This window comes from Prunus mume, linkage group LG7 (assembly GCF_029339155.1).
Source record: "Prunus mume cultivar Tortuosa linkage group LG7, ASM2933915v1, whole genome shotgun sequence".
Lineage (NCBI taxonomy): Eukaryota > Viridiplantae > Streptophyta > Magnoliopsida > Rosales > Rosaceae > Prunus > Prunus mume.
This window is the reverse complement of record NC_142704.1, coordinates 14,443,844-14,461,807: the sequence shown is the minus strand read 5'-3', so window position 1 is coordinate 14,461,807 and position 17,964 is coordinate 14,443,844. Positions and strand designations below refer to the sequence as shown.

Below are 17,964 nucleotides of genomic sequence, written 5' to 3'. Positions count from 1 at the left end.
CACACCAACCCGAACTGCCAATTTCGGGTGCGATTTTCCGGTTTCCGGTTCTGCACCGGCTTCTACCAGATCTACCGATAAGCACATACAACTGCTCAACGAAAGCACATCAAACAATAAGCACGAATCTACTAGATCTATGAATCTACCAGATCTACCAACTTACCAATCTGCCAGATCACGAACCGCACCAATCTACCAGATCTGCAACCAATAAGCACTAAGTACTTTCAATTATTTTCTTAATATATAGATAGAGTGGTGAATCCAAAATTTTACTATGAGAAGTCAAGATGTAAAAATTACAACAACAAAAATTAGATGAAAAAAATACCTTGTCTCAAAACAAACTCATATCAATGACACAAATAATCATCAATGTTCCAATAAATCAAATCAATATCAACAAACACTACAACAATATCAGGCTTTGGGCACCAATATTATTTGTGCTCTTTAGTGTAAAAGGCACAATTATTTGTGCTCTTTGTTAACAGCCACGATGCAACCACAACAAATTGATCGGTTTCTGTCACTACTAAAAAAGTTGCAATAATTACCATTTTGTAACCAATTTTGGTGAATGTTGTAGGGGTTACTAAAGGCTTTAGTTACTAAAAAAAGCAAAAAAGGTGACTGAAAGCCTTTTTAGTCACCAAAAAAGTTAAAAAAGGTGACTCAAGCCTTTAGTAACTCCCACAACAGTTACTAAAATTGGTGACAAAATGATGACTGTTGCCATTTTTTTTTTGTAGTGTGTATAGGAGTTTCCATTGTTCATTAAACACAAATTTAATTTTTTTCGTGTCCTATGCTCAATACTTTTGAGCACGGAAGTGGTTGTTCTGACACATTGACTGCTGCATCCGATTTCACTTTTAGACATGCACACCAATTATTCATTCGTGCCCAAAGTAATTATTTATGAAAACAAACAAAAAACCTAAACCACCTTCTCTCTCTCTCTCTCTCTCTCTCTTTCTCTCTGAGCACCACCGCCACCTAATTTAAACGGTTGTGTATTCTGAATGAACAACCCATCAGAAAAATCAAACCTAAATAAAAGTTATGCGTCCTCCATCAAACCTTCACATACACCCAAAAAAAAAATATAATCAAATTAAAATTGTAGGAGACAATATTTCAATACAACTAAAGAGTAAAAAATAAATAAATAAATCACACCTTCAACCTTAGCTCATGCTTTGAGCCTTCAATTTCAAGAGCAGACAAACAAAGAAAAAAACTCCAGACCTAAGTAGCAGATAATCACCTTCAAAACACAAAAAATCCCGATCTAAGTAACAGTAATAGTAGTAGAGTTGAAATGGTATAAATATCCCAGCTTTATGATATAAATAAAAAGACAAAAACTTCTTTAAAAAAACAAATAGAAACAAATTCATACCAGCCATATATGATATGGAACCAAAGAACGAATAAAGAAAAGGAAGAAAAGAAGTGAGGAGAGGAAGAGGAAGAGGGAGTTGGTTATAGAGGGAACGATAAGTGAGAGGAGAGACAGAAAGAGACGTGCGTTGACCAAAAAAAAAAAGAAAGAGACGTGCAAAACACAGAACAGAAAGAACAAAAAAATAATATATATATAAACAAAATAATTAGGTGGAGACCGATTTTAAACTGTTTTTTTTGGGGGGGTCAATGTTTTAAATTTAAACTTTGCTTTAAAAAAAAAATTAAAGAAGTTACTACACCTCTAAATTTTTATAAATTGTTGTACACAAAATGATTTTTATGTCTGGTATGTCACATCAGTTAGATAAGGTTAGGATTTGGTGAGGGGAAAGAGAGGAGAGATAGAGATTGGGATTTTGGGGTTGGAAATGAGACTAGGTTGGTGAAGCTTTTGGAGAAGAGAGAAGAGTGTGAGGTGAAGATGAGAGCCATTTCTTTGGGTTCGAATCGAATTGTTTTGTGTCCGCGTGAGTGAGATGGGTTTTCTTATTGTTGATATTTTATGGTAAACGTCGTCGCTAATTGGGAGGGAGGGATTTTGGACATATTCCAATTAGAGTCGGCAGGGTCCGGTTTCATTACAAAATTGAAAATTGAACTGATTAGTCTACTCGTTTTGGGCTTGAACAGATTCGAGATTTTTTGTTAGGCTGATGAACTTCATGCTTACAACTCCTGTACACGAATTCCTTAACGTACTCAAAGAGAAACATAATTGAAACTAGGACTTAGTATAAGATTCAAAAATAAAAAATGAGTTATGTATCAACATTTGTGCTGACATCATATAATTGGTCAGGTTCGGTTCTTAAATGGCAAAACCGACTAAACTAATTCAAATCAAATCAAAAATTTTTATTTTTTTTCATTTTCGGTTTGGTTCAATTCGATTCACGGGTTACGTGTTCAAATGTTCACCCCAAATTCCAACAAACTAAATACTACATTACCAATAGCTTGTTTATGAGTATAAGAGATTTCTCTCTAGATTCTATCCTCCCCTCCCTCACCCCTCATTGATTTGAGAGTTAGTGATGTTAAATTTTGGGCCTAGTTATTGTTCCTCCGTTGTTTCCTCTTTCTTCCTTCCCTCTCACTCTTTGATAAACGCTTAAACTGTAATCTTCCTTTTTGAATGACTTTTTCGACCTGAATTGTGCCTGCCCTTAGGGCTACAGTTTGATGGCTAGTTAAAGCACAACTTGACATTGTTTTGGCCAACTATTTTTAAATAAATAAAAAAAGCTGCACAGTGCCTGCTATTGCACACGAGCCTTTCGTCGAGCACCTTGTGTGCATCTTAGGGTCACCCATTGCTACCCATAGGGTCGCTTGAGGACCTCATTTGTCCCGGCAGCCATAGGGTCGCACAACCCCATTGTCCAGCTGTGAGTCCGCCCCCAACTGTAAATGTTGAAAATTGCAAGCTTACCTTTATTTAACGGTGCTGCCTTTTCTACTCCCCTTTTGTCTTTTTAAGTGGACAAAAATGGAGTGGTAAAATCAACTCTCTTATCTAAAGACTTTATAGAAGGCTATATGATTTGATTTGTAAATGGGTCTTTGTAATTTTTTAAGGGGTAATACAAAAATAGAGATGAATCCCTAATTCTTCTCTATACTGATAGTAGAGATTCCTTATTGTACATAAACATGCCTCTATGAGCTTATCAAATATACTGATAATCACCTTCAAGCTATGTATTTCGATATGACTGTGTAGTGTTCTCAAAGATAAATACCTGGTCCACAAGACAACTTTGATGTCTAAGGTATAAGGAATAATTTGCATTATCGCAACTTAGAATTTCTTTTTTGACATTGTGAGTAAAACCTCCATACAAGAATTCTTAGTCGATCGCGTTCAATGAACTCTATCTCTATGAATCACATACACACTTGTGTCAGCGTCTCTACATGAATCACTTCAAACTAGTCATCCTCCCAATTAGCAGACACATCGTGTACCTTTTTGCGGATCACCATTGTCTATTTGGTGATCCTACAACTAGGAACATTTAGGTTAAGATATTTCGTAATGGAAGGTCTCATGAATCTAACGTCTTTAGATCGCTTTCCATTTATATTGTAATCCATGGACTTGTCACTTTGTTGGTTATGCATAAGTTTTGGCTTCATTAACTTGATTAGATCAAGTGTTATGTCCTTAGAAGTTTGATTTTCAGATTGGCTTTTGAGGCATATTTCTAACAATTGCCTAATAGTATCATTCGATGACCAATATCCCACTTCCTATGCACTTTTATTTTTGTTTCTACTTTATATTTATGTGGGTGAAACCAAACTCTAAGGTGTGAAAGATCATCGTCTTATAATTAAACGATATTTATTTTGCATTCTTCTATATGTTTTCCATTTCTGAAAAACCAAATTCACTCAATTCCGATAGGAAATGCCTAATACTTAATTTTTTTTCTTCTTTATCTACGTATCTATAGTAAAAAAAAAGGTATTTCATTCGAAAATTAACAACTTAAACGCCCCTAGTCTTCTTCTAGTATTTACAATGATATTCAATCCAGCGTAAAAGTCTTTGAGAGAAAAGTGATAGTTGTAAGGCTGGCCCTGAGCCTTGGGCGAAAGTAGAGAATGAGGTCTACATGCTCGTTATTCACACACAAGGAAAATTTTCTTTTTTCTTTTGCTTTTTTTGCTTGGGGTTTGAATACAAGAAAAATTCTTGGCTTACAAAATATTTTTTTCCTTTAAACGTAGTCTCTTGCTAACCACTGCCAATAAAAAAATATTTTTATATTTAAAACTCCTTTAAACGTAGGCTTTTGCTAACCATTGAAAATAAAAAATATTTTGTAAACCAAGAACTTGTCTTGTATTCAAACTCCAAGAAAATACGTGTGTAGAATATTAGAAAATATATTACATTTTATAACCATAATAAAAAATTTTGACCTTAGACAAAATAAATTTTATTTTTGGTATATCTTCATATATAAGAAAATGATTGAAGACCCAAAAAAAAAAAACCATTAAAGTACTAAAAAGAAGAATCCCAATGCTGGGATTCGAACCATAGCTGTTCACAAGTTTCTAAAGCTCACACACAAAAGCAGATTATGACATATAGGGATATCCAAGCTTATTAAGCCTGGTAATTAGTACTGAAGGAAATTAAGCAAAAATTAATTAAGGCCACCTTATAGTATATAGGGTCTGCACTAGGGTGAGGACCAGAAGGATAAAGGCAGCGATGAAAGAGATGATTCTCCATGGGGTAGAAAAATAGTCACGCCTCAATACTTCCACAAACCTGTGTCACTTAGTCTTGTAATAGTAATTCACATCGTCGGAGAGACCGCTGTAGTAATAATCCATGACAGTGGTGTCATCGTAAAGCCTGTTAAAGAATTCGGCAGCATCGTCCGGGTGCAACCAATTGGCCAATATTCCTTTGTCACAAAGAAAATCTATATCCTCTCTAGAGTCGATGAGGTTATCCATCAAAACTGCGTAGGATGTTATCATGTGCGGGCGACCATGGTAGCATTGTTTAAAGGCGATGAGGTTCCTGAATAGAGGCCCTGTCCTCTCATCAATTTCCAATGGTGGAATTGTAAAAACCCTGTTTTTGAACTCTACGTTCATTATGCACTCTCCCTTTCCCTTTTCCTTGTTTTGGTTTTTTTCGAACCGAATGCCTGCCTCTGAAAGAGATGTCGCGTTTGGCATCCGATGAGACAAATTTGACCCCTCTTCCTCACTCGACGTCTCCTTGAATTCAGAAAGGATCACGACTCTTACCAGATCAAGTATGTGCAAAATCAATCTTGGGCTATTGAATCTGGGCTCATCCGCCTCTCTTTGGCTGAAAACGTTGATCACAAGTGAAATGAGGGAGGCGCCACATTGGCTGGGGCTATTAGGAGTATGGTTGTACAAATACTCCAGCACAGACCAAGGTAGCTGATTTTCTAGCAGCAGAAGGTCATGGTACAGATGTCCCCGCATGCAGGACATGTTGAAAACGGGGTCGTTTTCATTTCGGAGCTCAAAGGTAAATGCCTTTCGAAATAGTTCTAACAGGAAGCAACCGTCAAATATCATCATTTCTACAAAGTATTTTTTATTGAGATCACCATCCAACGGGTATGCTACGTAACAGTCTTGGGCGCTTTTAACCAACTCCATGATGCCTTCGATCAAGCTGTCCAAACTCACATTCTCGGATGAGGAGATAAGGCATGTAAAATACCAATGTTTCACATTTTCAAAGAATTGGAATTTTTCTTTGCCGTGGTGGAAGGGTCCGATGGAGACAATGTTAGGTTCATAGGCCTGTTCGTTATGTCTCCGAATCGCCTCGGGAACTTTGAAGATGCATCACGAATGAAGCGAAAGGTGAATGGACACGAAACTTCGCTTCTATGTTCCTTTTCAATTCTTCAACGTTTATAACAACAGACGTACTCTCACCGTCAACTTTACTGCATTTTCCTTTGTCACCTTCCATGATTGTAGATATATGCTTTGCTTTCAATATCTGAAAATAATTGTCCTAAAATAATTAATACTAAATTATGCTACTTCTCACAAAACATAAAATAGTAATTAATGCTAAATTCTGCTTCTTCTCACAAAAATAAAATAATAATTAATGCTAAATTCTGCTTCTGCTCAGAAAAAAAATTAAATAATAATTAACGCTGATACAAAGTTGAAAATTCGCACCACATGCACAGGGCCCCACTTCTAAGAGGGCATTCAAAATATTATATTATGTATATTAATGTTATTTTATTGAGTTTAGTCCCAATTGAGTTTTTTGTTATTTATTTAAGAATTAAGAAAGAGAATCCAACAAAACGAAGGAGAAGTTGTGTCCCATGAAAATAAATATGTTCTTGTTTTGGTTTTTATTTTCAAATTTTTTTAATATGAAAAAATATTAATTTATTATATTATCCTTATTTAATAAAAAGTTTCAATGCTTAACCAACCAATGATAATTTTTTATTTTTTGAATGTTTTACAATTCTCTTATTTTTTCTTTATATATATATATATATATATATATATATATATATATACAGTCCCCTTCTATTGAGGGATCCCTCAAATAATTTTATTTGAGGGACGCCCTTTAGTACCCTACAATTTTTTTTCCAATGATCAAAATCATCTATTTTTTAGGTCTTCATTCATAGATCATCCTTATAAAAAATTAGACAAATCAGAAACCGTTTCGACATCCAATTGTATCCTACAAAATCAATGAACACGGTACTTCAAGAAAATACTAAAATTTCAATAACTCAATTGCATGGTCAAAAGATATTGGATTCAAGTGATTTTTTGTAGAGATGATCTTTGAATGTGTATCTACAATATAGACGGTTTGGATTAGTGAAATACAATCCGGAGTGGGCCCTACAAGGGGTGTCCCTCAAATAAGCTTATTTGAGGATCCTCAATGGAAGTTTCATATATATATATATATATATATATATATATATATATACTAGCCTCTCCGCAAGTGCTTCTGCGCTTGAGAGAGGTCTTTTTATAAAAAAAATTAAAATTAAAATTTATTTTAGAATTAAAAAAAGATAATGGATAGTTGTGTTCCATAAAAATATGATCCATTATCTAATTTTTCCTTTATTTTTAATTTTTTTAATATGAAAAAGTGTGAAGTTACCATATTATCCTCATTTAATTAATAATTTCAACTCTTAATCTTTGCATTAACCAAGGACATTTTTTGGTATTTTGAATGTTTTACTATTATCAGCCTTTTGCTATATATATATATATGAATAATGCTACTCTTACCACATTTGTATATCACATTTCCATACCACCTTATGTGGCAGATGAGATGGACAGCCACATATAAATTAAAATTATTTAACATTTTCTTTTCTTTTATGATTTATTAACACTTTAAAAAAAATTATCAATTAAACTTTCTTTATTAAAATACACTTCATTCATTTAATTGATGTGGCGTATGATATGAACATATCACATCATGGATAAATGTGGGACAAAAATGTGGTAAGTGTAGCATTACTCTATATATATAGATATATATATATATATATATATTACACTACTAAAAACCTGGGGAAAAACCACGGGCATAAGACTACCCAAAACCGCATCAAAAAATCAACTTTTTCTTCTTATGTATGGAAATGGAAGCACTACTCTTTTTACACTATTATGCTTTCTCGTAAGATCAAAGGTTATGGGGGTTAACATATGACCACAATGACGCGATGACCAAACGTGGTGTGTAAGTAGGTACAAGTCTGGCAAGAGAATAGCAAGGTTTCTTTACTAGAAAATAGCTGGGTTTTTACCTTGATCATAACAGAACAGAACAGAACACACAAATATTAAGTAGGCAAGCAGCAGCTGCTGTTGACAAGTTTCTAAAGCTCACACACAAAAGCATATTATTACATATAGGGATATCCAAGCTTATTAGGCGTTGGTAAATAGTACTGAAGGAAATTAAGAAAAAATTAATTAAGGCCACGGAATAGTATATAGGGTCTGCACTAGGGTGAGGACCAGGAGGATAAAGGCAGCGATGAAAGAGACGATTGTCCATGGGGTAGAAAAATAGTCACGCCTTAATATTTCCATAAACTTGTGCCACTTCTTCCTGTAATAGTCATTCACATCGTGAGAGAGATCACTGTAGAAATACATAACAGTGGTGTCATTGTAAAGCTTGTTGAAGAATTGGGCAGCATCGTCCGGGTTCAACCAATTGAACAATATTTCTTTGTCGCAAAGAAAATCTATATCATCTCTAGAGTCGATGAGGTTATCCATCAAAACTGCGTAGGATGTTATCTTGTGTAGGCGACTGTGGTGGCATTGTTCAAAGGCGATGAGGTTCCTGAACAGAGGCTCTGTCCTCTCATCAATTCCCAACGGTGGAATTGTAAAAACCCCGTTTTTGAAATTTATGTTCATAATGCACTCTCCCTTTCCATCTTCCTTGTTTTGTCTTGCTTCGAACCGAACGCCTGCCTCCGAAAGAGATGTCGCATTTGGGATCCGTTGAAGAAATTTTGGCCCCTTCTTTTTCTGCTGCTCTTCCACAGGCAACTTCTTTTTCTGCAGCTCTTCCTCATCCAATCCAGAAACGATCACGGCTCTTATCAGATCAAGTATGTGCAAAATCTTAACTGGGAGCTTAAAGCTGGAGTTCAACATCAGGCAATCCGCTTCGGATTGCCTGAAAAAGCTGAGCACAAGTGAAGTGAGGGAGTCGTCTTTTTGGTTTGGGCTATTGGCAGTTAGGTTGTACAAACACTCCAGCACAGACCAAGGCAACTGATTTTCTAGCAGCAGAAGGTCATGGTACAGATGTTCCTGCATGCAGGACACGTCGAAAACGGGGTCGTTTTCATATAGTAGCTCATAGTAAGGTGCCTTTCGAAATAGTTCTAACAGAAAGCAACCGTCAAGTATCATCATTTCTACAAAGTCTTTTGGATCGAGATCACCATCCAACGGGTCTACTACGTAACAGTCGCGGGCGTCTTTAGCCAACTCCATGATGACTTTGATCAAGCTCTCCAAACTCACATCCTTGGATAGGCATTGTAAATACCAACGTTTCACATCTTCAAAGTGTTGGAATTTTTTATTGCCGTGGTGGAAGGGTCCGATGGAGACAATGTTGGGTTCATATGCCTGTATCTTTTGTCTCCGAATCACCTCGGGAACTCTGAAGATGCAGCACGAAGGAAGCAAGGGCGAATGTAAAGGAAACTTCGCTTCTATGTTCTTTTTCAATTCTTCAACGTTTATAAAAACGGACGTACTCTCACCATCAACTTTACTGCATTTTCCTTTGTCACCTTCCATGATTGTAGATATATGCTTTGCTTTCAATATCTGAAAATAATTTTCCTAAAGTAATTAATGCTAAATTATGCTTCTTCTCACAAAACATAAAATAGTAAGTAATGCTAAATTCTACTTCTTCTCACAAAAATAAAATAATAATTAATGCTAAATTCTGCTTCTTCTCACAAAAGAATTAAATAATAATTGATGCTTATACAAAGTTGAAAATTTACACCACATGCACAGGGCCTTCAAAATATTATATTATGTATATTAATGTTATTTTATTGAGTTTTTAGTCCTAATTGAGTTTATTTATTTATTTATCTATATATGTATGCAAAAAGACAGAGAATGGTAAAACATTCAAAATACTAGAAAATGCACTTGGTTAAAACAAACATTAAGAATTGAAGTTATTTTTAAATGAGGATAAATGGTAAATTCACACTTTTTCTTATAAAAAATTTAAAAGTAAAAGAAAAATTAGATAATGGATCCTATTTTTATGGAACACAACTACCCATTATCTTTTTTTAATTCTAAAATAATTAAAAAAAATTTTAAAAAAAAGCCTCTTGCAAACGCGGAAGTGCGTACGGAGAGGCTAGTCTAAGAATTAAGAAAGAGAATCCAACAAAACAAAAGAGAAGTTGTGTCCCATGAAAATAAATATGTTCTTGTTTTGGTTTTTATTTTCAAATTTTTTTAATATGAAAAAAATATTAATTTGCTATATTATTCTTATTTAATAAAAAGTTTCAATGCTTAACTAACTAATGATAATTTTTAATTTTTAAAATATTTTACAATTTTCTACTTTTTTCTATATATATATATATATATATATATATTACACTACTAAAAAAACTGGTGAAAAACCACGGGCATAAGACTACCCAAAACCGCATCAAAAAAATAAGAGCACCCCAAAAAAAAAAAAAAACGGTCGTGTGCGAGAGTAAAATATGTAAGCACAAATATTTAATTGTAAAACGTGGTTATTAATTTGTGCTTTAAAAGTCAAAGAGCACAAAAAACACTCATAGAGCACAAAAAGAAAACAGTGTCCTTTGACCAATTTTGTACTAGTACTACATAAGGTTTGCCATTGCATCAATATATATGGTTGAATTCTAATATATTCGTTGAAGTCTTTGTTCTAGTATATATGGTTGAATTCAAAACAAACTCATATCAATCAATGACGACACAAATGCTCATCAATGTCCCAATAAATCAAATCAATATCAACAAATCATTAATTCTATACATACTAATTTCCATTAAATTAAAAACATCATACATTATCATTAATTGAGGCTTAGGGTTTAAAACTTACTTGAAATTTGAGATATTTCACCCTAATAGGCGGCGGTAGCTTTGGTGGGATGATGCCAAGAGCCCGACGGCAGTGGAAGCAGACAGTGGAAGTTGGGGCTTTGTATCTGCAATTGAGGAAGAAATTAGAAACTGGGGCTATTTGTGTGTGTGTGAGGGGGGGGTAATAATTGGTTTGATTGTGATTTTGGTAGAATGGAATTCCTCTATTCATATGGTTTGTACTCAGTATGCCCCATTAATGCGTTCAGTTTGGTAGGTTTCATATATGTAAAACTTATGAGACCAATGATAGCTAGCATCTGGGCCACTCATTAAAAGCATCTGGGCCAATCATTAAAAGCTTGTGGTAAAAAACGCAATTTTAACGCTCTCGAGACCTTCATTCAGCTTTGACAGTTTGGTTTGCGGTATTTCTTAAGTAGTTGCATACACTAAGTGGACAGCCTAATCTGACAGCTCATTTCATTTAAATTGAATCTAACGGCTATCATTTGATGACCAGATGATCTGATAGGCATTAAAATACTAATTCATCCAAAACTCGTACATTACTAGTTTTTACCAGAAAAAATGGATCTAAACTCTCAGTCGGACTTTGAAAACTCTCATACTCTGGGGAATCGTTGTAAACTCTAGGGATTTGTCGTACACTACTACTTTTGTGAGAGAGAGTACGACTTTGAGCGGCGATGGAGAATCAATTCCGGTACTGAAGAAAAAAAAGTAGTAAACTGATTTTGGTATATAAGACCCGATTTTTAGTACATAATTATATATCATTTTGTACCATTCTAGTTTACGATTTGGTTATATTTTTTAGTTGAACTTGTGCTTTTAATTTCTTTTGCTATAAGATGCACCCAAGTTCAATTCACATAGGAGACAATCTTGAGGCAAGTTAATATAATACTCTCCCTCCCTAGCGAATGACGAAAAAGAAGAAGAAGATAGAGTAGTGAATCCATCATTTTATTCTGAGGAGTCATGGTGTACAAATTACAAAAAAATGGAAAAAAAAGAAGACTTGTCGCAAAACAAACACTCATATCAATTAATGATAACAAAAATAATCATCAATGTTCCAATATATCAAATCAATATTAGCAAACCATAAATTATATACATATTAATTTCAATTAAATTAAAAACATCATACATTATTATTAGTTAGGGATTATAATCCTTGCCATTTCACTCCTCCAACTCCTTAACCACCATGTTGCTTATGTTTTTGTGATAATATGCTAAAATATGTATATTTATATTGTTTTATTTTGAACAATTACATGCAAAACTATTTTGAGGGTTTATATTTGATGACTACTCTTCACAATACACTTACTCAACACATAGAGATGATGAAGATAGTGAAAAATTTGAACCTCATAAGAACTTTGTGTGGTACTAAGTCATTCATGTATCTCATCATGCAATGTATATATAAAGTGTAAAATATTATAGTAAATCATAATATATAAATGATTATGGTGTGTTTAATCTTCTTCATTAATTACTACATATTTTCTAAACTCACATTGTTTGTCAGCTCGCTAATAATCAACTTAAATCAGTTAACCCATCATGCAATGCATTTCCTTCCAATTTTTTATGATAAACTAATAGATAATTGACTGATTAAACATCCTCCAAAGTTTCAATAAAAATTTCCAAGTTTTTCTTACAATTTCTTTGGTTTTTATTCAATTTTTATCAATATCGATAATATCCCGATATTTCCATTGAAATTTCCATGTTTTTGGACTATCGTTATTTCCGATACCATCGATATTTTAAACCCTGGTGGTAGTTGGGGCTTAGTATTTGTGCAATTAAGGAAGAAAATTAGAAACTGGGGCTATTTTTGTGCCCACCAAAAAGTTCAAATAAAATGGGTAGAGAGAAACATGTGTACCTGGAAAACTAAACAAATACTACGGTGCAGTGCATGAGGTCTAAATTTGTATCTGTGACCTCTCTTTTTAACACTAGCTAGCTACCATGTTAGAACAAGATTCAGTAGATGAAGAAGGGACATCGATGAGGACGATATCAAAAAATAAAATAGTGCTGCTCTTTTCTTGTGATCATAAAGAAAATAGGAGGTATATTCATCATAAAACACTCGTTCAACATAATTCTAATTAGTTTTTTCCGGGCCTGCTCTGCGCTGCTGGTTATATATATGATCACCCCATTACACAAATGAAGAAGAAGTGTAGAACGAACATAGATATTTTGGTATGTTATTAATAAGACTTAAAGCTTGTGGGACAATCAATGGAAACAAAGAACTTATGAGATCAATGATAGCTAGCATCTGGACCAATCCGGATTGGATAAGACTTAGTATTTGTGAGAGTCCGTGCGTGAGAGAGAGAGGGAGAGAGAGAGAGAAGAGAGAGAAAAAGTGCTGAAATCTGGTTCTTCTCACAAAAATAAAATAATAATTAATGCTAAATTCTGCTTCTTCTCACAAAAAAAATTAAATAATAATTAACGCTGATACAAAGTTGAAAATTCACACCACATGCACAGGGCCCCACTTCTAAGAGGGCATTCAAAATATTATATTATGTATATTAATGTTATTTTATTGAGTTTAGTCCCAATTGAGTTTTTTGTTATCTCTAACTTGGCGCGTTTGGTTTTTTTCTCTTCCGTAAGGGTAAGAGCTTTTCACCCCTAACAAGTTTTGCTTTAGGGTTTTCTCTCCTGACTTTTGTCGGGGGTTTCTTTTTGTTCTTTTACCGTTCTAGTCGGTGGTCGGGATGGATGATGTGATAAATTCTTTAGAGAAGACGATCATCCTTACAAAGGAGGAGAGTGATGCGATTTAGGTCGGACAGGATGATATCCATGATGTGGGGGAGTGACTTAGGACGAGTCTGGTGGGGAAAGTCCTTACCACTAACGTTTTCAACTGGGAGGCTTTCAAGCAAACGATGTTGAAGATTTGGGGTACGGTACGTGAGGTGGTGGTGAAAGATATTGGGGATAATCTGTTCTTGTTCATCTTTGCGACTGAGGGGGATAGACTGAAGGTTTTGAGTAGTGGGCCTTGGAACTTCGATAAAGCCCTTGTCTTACCTGAGCCTCCTGACGGCAGTATTGCTCTATCCAAGCTGCTTCTCAAATCTGCAGACTTTTGGATTTAGGTCCATAATGTACCTTTGAGTTGTATGTCAACAACGATTGGGAGGTAGATTGGGAATAGTTTTGGACGGTGCTTGGATGTCATAGAAGGTATGGATGGGGAGTGTTTGGGTAGGTTCCTTAAGATAAGGGTCAGCGTGGATGTCTCCACGCCGTTAAGACGAGGAAAAAAGATGATGCTACCTTCTGGGAATACAAGTGTTTGTGGAGTTCCGATACGAGCGTCTGTCGGAATTTTGTTTCTGTTGTGGCCGAGTGGGTCATGTATTCAAAGAATGTTCTTTTGTCGACCCGGCAGCCAAACATGCAAGTGACAAGCCATATGGTATTTGGCTTAGGGCTACAAAGGATTTTTATCCTTTTCGGGCTGGCAATCCTAAAAGAACTAGCGGAAGTGGGGTGAGAAAAACACAAAGGCTTATGGAGGATGGAGGGTCTGAGGAAGGGGACTGGGTGAAGGAGAGGGAGATGGAGGAGGGAGGGCAGACGGGTAATTCAAGTGGGGATAAGGTGGCGGAATCTGTGTGGGTCTGTTGGGTAGACAATCACCGAGGAGGAGAACCGGAGGCGAGAAGCTGGGGATTGGCTGGGGGAGAGGGACTCCTTCAATTAGGGATGACGTGGCACCGATCCAAGACCCAGCAATTCACGTTGTAACTGATTTGAGTAGGCAGTTACAAAAGCCCATAATGATTGAGGAGGTTGGTGTCATCAAGGAGAAAATAATTGGGAGTAATTCCACAATCAAAGCTGGAGAGACAAAGGCTTTTATGGAGGACATTAGTCGTAAAATGGTCGCAGCCAGTTTCAAAGTTGGTTTTGGTGAGGAGGGGATAGATTCTTTGTATAACCTTCATGGACACAAGTCACCGAGTAGCATTGAAAGTGGGCTGGGTAACTTAAGTGGGGCCTAAAAAAATGTGGAATTTGGGTTTGAATTTGAACAGACTGTTGGAGGACCCAATGCAGATGAAGTACATGCTGGGTAAGAACACAAACTCCAGGTCAACTCAAAAAGTAAAAGGTCGTGGAAACATCAAGCAAGGATGAGAAGATCCCCAATCCATCCAAATGAGGGGGATACTAGTGAAATTGGAGGTCGGGCTGGGAAAAGGGGAGTAAGGGAGATAGCAGAGGTGGGGAGACCTGTGACAAAGAGGTTGAAAGGTAGTGACACCTTGTCTTTCGGTTCAACTAAAGTGGTGGGATCAGCAGGGCTGACCCACCACAAGCAATGATGATCTTAAGTTGGAATGTCCAAGGTCTCGGGGCTCCTCGGACATTCCACTCTCTCAAGAATGTGTTGCGAGAGAAAAAACCTGATTTGGTTTTTTTAATGGAAACCAAAATGACAGCAAATCAGATGGAACATAAACGGATTCAATTGGGAATGGAAGGGGTGGTGAATGTAGCAAGAGTTGGTTTAGGGGGTGGTTTAGCTTTGTTTTGGCGGAGCGGTTGGGATGTGAGGCTGCTATCTTATTCCGTGGGTCATATTCATGTTTTGATCACTGAGTCGAATGGTTCACAGTTTTATCTTACTGGGTTTTATGGGCATCCTGAGACTCAACAACGCCACCACTCTTGGGAGCGATTACGTAGATTGTCGTATTCGATTTAAGGAGCCTGGGTGGTTGTCAGAGATTTTAATGAGATTCTTTTATCGAAAGACAAAAGAAGGGGACGAGAATGACCACAAAGCCAGATGAATAATTTTAAAATGGCATTGGAAGGTTGTCGGCTTAGTTCCACTAGATTTACTGGGTATCCGTTTACTTGGGCTCGTCGTTATCCTGATGGTAGCATAGTGGAAGAACGTTTGGACAGATGTGTAGCGAATGGTGTCTTCTTGGGTCGTTACTCATATATGACGACCATCCATTTAGTGACAGTGGGTTCCGATCACTATATGATCCTAGTAGATGCATGTGTTGTTGATCCAGAAGCAAGTGTAAAATGGAGTAGACGTTTTCATTTTGAAGAAATGTGGACAAAGGAGCCGGACTTTGACAAGGTGATTGAAGAGGCTTGGAGGAGTACAGACGGAGTGGAGGGTATAAGTAACAGTGTATCATTGTGTGCCAAGGATCTCAAAACGTGGAACCATGTCCACTTTGGTAATGTTCGCAATCAATTAAACTATGCTTACAAGGAGTTAGCAGCCCTTCAAGGGAGACTAACAACTGATCAACATGTGCTAAAGGCCAGAGTTGAGGACACCATTTCAGACCTTTTAGAAAAACATGAAATTATGTGGAGACAACATTCCAGAGTAGTGTGGCTCAAGGAGGGAGACAAGAATACTCATTTTTTCCATGGGAGGGCAAGTTCCCGTTCCAAACGCAATGGGGTGTGCGGAATTTTCGATGAAAATAAGGTTTGGCAGACTGATGAGCAAAGGATAGGGGACCTTTTCTGTGGCTACTTCAAGAATTTATGTTCTTCCTCTAAGGTCTGCAAATGGAGCGGATTTTGCACAAGGTACGGCCAGTAATAACAGGTGATATGAATGATCGGTTGTTGCAAGCTTTTACGCGGGAAGAGCTAGAGCATACTTTATTTCAAATGTTCCCAACTAAAGCACCTAGGCATGATGGGATTCCACCTTTATTTTTCTAAAAGTATTGGCACATAGTCGGTGACAAGGTGGCCAACAAGTGTCTGCAGATTCTAAATGGAGAAGGAAGTGTCCGGGAGTTTAACCATACCCTTATCGCTCTCATCCCAAAAGTCAAGATGCCAACCACTGTCTTAGAGTTCCGACCGATCAGCTTGTGTACGACTGTCTACAAATTGATAGCGAAAACAATTGCAAATCTATTGAAGACTTCCTCATGTCATAACGGAAACTCAAAGCGCCTTTGTACCGAACCGGATGATTTTGGATAATGTGATGGCTGCTTTCGAAATAATGCATACTATAAAGGGAGTGAAGAAGGGGCGCGATGTCAAAATGGCTCTTAAATTGGACATGGCCAAGGTATATGACAGGGTGGAGTGGGTTTTCTTGAGTGAAATGATGCTCAAACTGGGTTTTTCATCCATATGGGTAGCCAAAGTTATGGACTGCATCACCACTACTACTTTTTCAGTGCTTTGGAAGGGTACTCCTCTTGGGCACATTATGCCACAGCGTGGGTTACGGCAAGGATGTCATTTATCTCCATATCTTTTTCTTTTGTGCACCGAGAGGTTTTCGTGTCTCTGCGCAGTGTAAAGGAAGGGGATTTGATCGGCATTCAAGTGGCAAAGGGCGCTTCAGAACTCATTTGTTGTTTGCGGATGACAGTATTTTATTTGTGAAGGCAACGCAGAGGCTTGTAGGGCTTTGGAAACATTATTCCAGACCTATGAAGAGGTCTCAGGGCAACAGATCAATTATTCTAAGTCTGTGCTCTCTTTAAGTCCGAATGCCAAACGAGCAGATTTCGATATGGTTGCTGATATCTTGCATGTTCCAGTTATGCAGTGCCGTGAGAAATATGTAGGATCGCCAACTGTTGGAAATGGAAGGAAACAACTTTTCCAACATTTAAAAGACAAACTTTGGAAGTATATAAGTGGGTGGACGGAAAAGCTCTTATCTAGAGTGGGGAAAGAGATTTTAATTCAAGCCGTGTTACAGGCAATTCCCACCTATTCGATGAGTTGTTTTTGGATTCCAAAAGGATTGTGCAAGGAACTTCATGGAATTATGGCTCGTTTTTGGTGGGCAAAGGCGAAAGACAAAAGGGGTATTCACTGGGTGAAGTGGGAGCTGTTATGTATGAGTAAGTTTGCAGGAGGATTGGGGTTTCGTGATCTTGAGGCATTCAATCAAGCTCTGCTTGCAAAATAATGTTGGCGCATCATTCTGACTCCACTCTGGTGGCAAGGATTTTTAGAGCCGATATTATCCATCGCATCTGCTTTTAGAAGCTCGCCGTAAGTACCAATCCATCTTTCATTTGGGGGTCTTTGCAATGGGGGAAAGAGTTGCTCCATAAGGATTGCGTTGGAGAGTTGGCAATGGAGTGTCCATTCAGGTTTATTCCGACAAATGGCTTCCAGTCCCGTCTTTGTTCAAAGTTATGTCTCCTCCACAGCTGCCACTGTCAACACTGGTTTGTGATTTATTTACCTCTTCAGGGCAATGGAATG

General features: G+C 36.8%; 2 protein-coding genes and 1 pseudogene across 3 annotated transcripts; 1 reads left to right on the top strand and 2 right to left on the bottom strand.

Annotated features, from left to right (window-relative positions):
- Positions 1 to 4,598: 4,598 nt before the first annotated feature.
- LOC103336957 (UPF0481 protein At3g47200-like) lies at positions 4,599 to 5,965 on the bottom strand (annotated as a pseudogene).
- A 1,824-nt stretch (positions 5,966 to 7,789) lies between these two features.
- Positions 7,790 to 10,858, bottom strand: LOC103336845 (UPF0481 protein At3g47200-like). 2 transcript variants are annotated; one of them, XM_089055633.1, is made up of 2 exons: positions 10,670 to 10,858; positions 7,790 to 9,390 (listed from the first exon to the last, which is right to left on the bottom strand). In XM_089055633.1, the coding sequence occupies exon 2, from the start codon at positions 9,343 to 9,345 to the stop codon at positions 7,990 to 7,992; it is 1,356 nt and encodes a 451-aa protein (XP_088911759.1). In that variant the 5' UTR covers positions 9,346 to 9,390; positions 10,670 to 10,858; the 3' UTR covers positions 7,790 to 7,989. The 2 variants fall into 2 exon arrangements, with proteins under 2 accessions (XP_088911759.1, XP_008238185.2); XM_008239963.3 differs by having other exon boundaries at positions 7,790 to 9,375.
- A 4,686-nt stretch (positions 10,859 to 15,544) lies between these two features.
- Positions 15,545 to 17,662, top strand: LOC148915544 (uncharacterized). Its single transcript, XM_089041943.1, has 3 exons — positions 15,545 to 16,276; positions 16,751 to 16,928; positions 17,130 to 17,662. The coding sequence occupies exons 1-3, from the start codon at positions 15,545 to 15,547 to the stop codon at positions 17,660 to 17,662; spliced, it is 1,443 nt and encodes a 480-aa protein (XP_088898069.1).
- Positions 17,663 to 17,964: the final 302 nt, after the last annotated feature.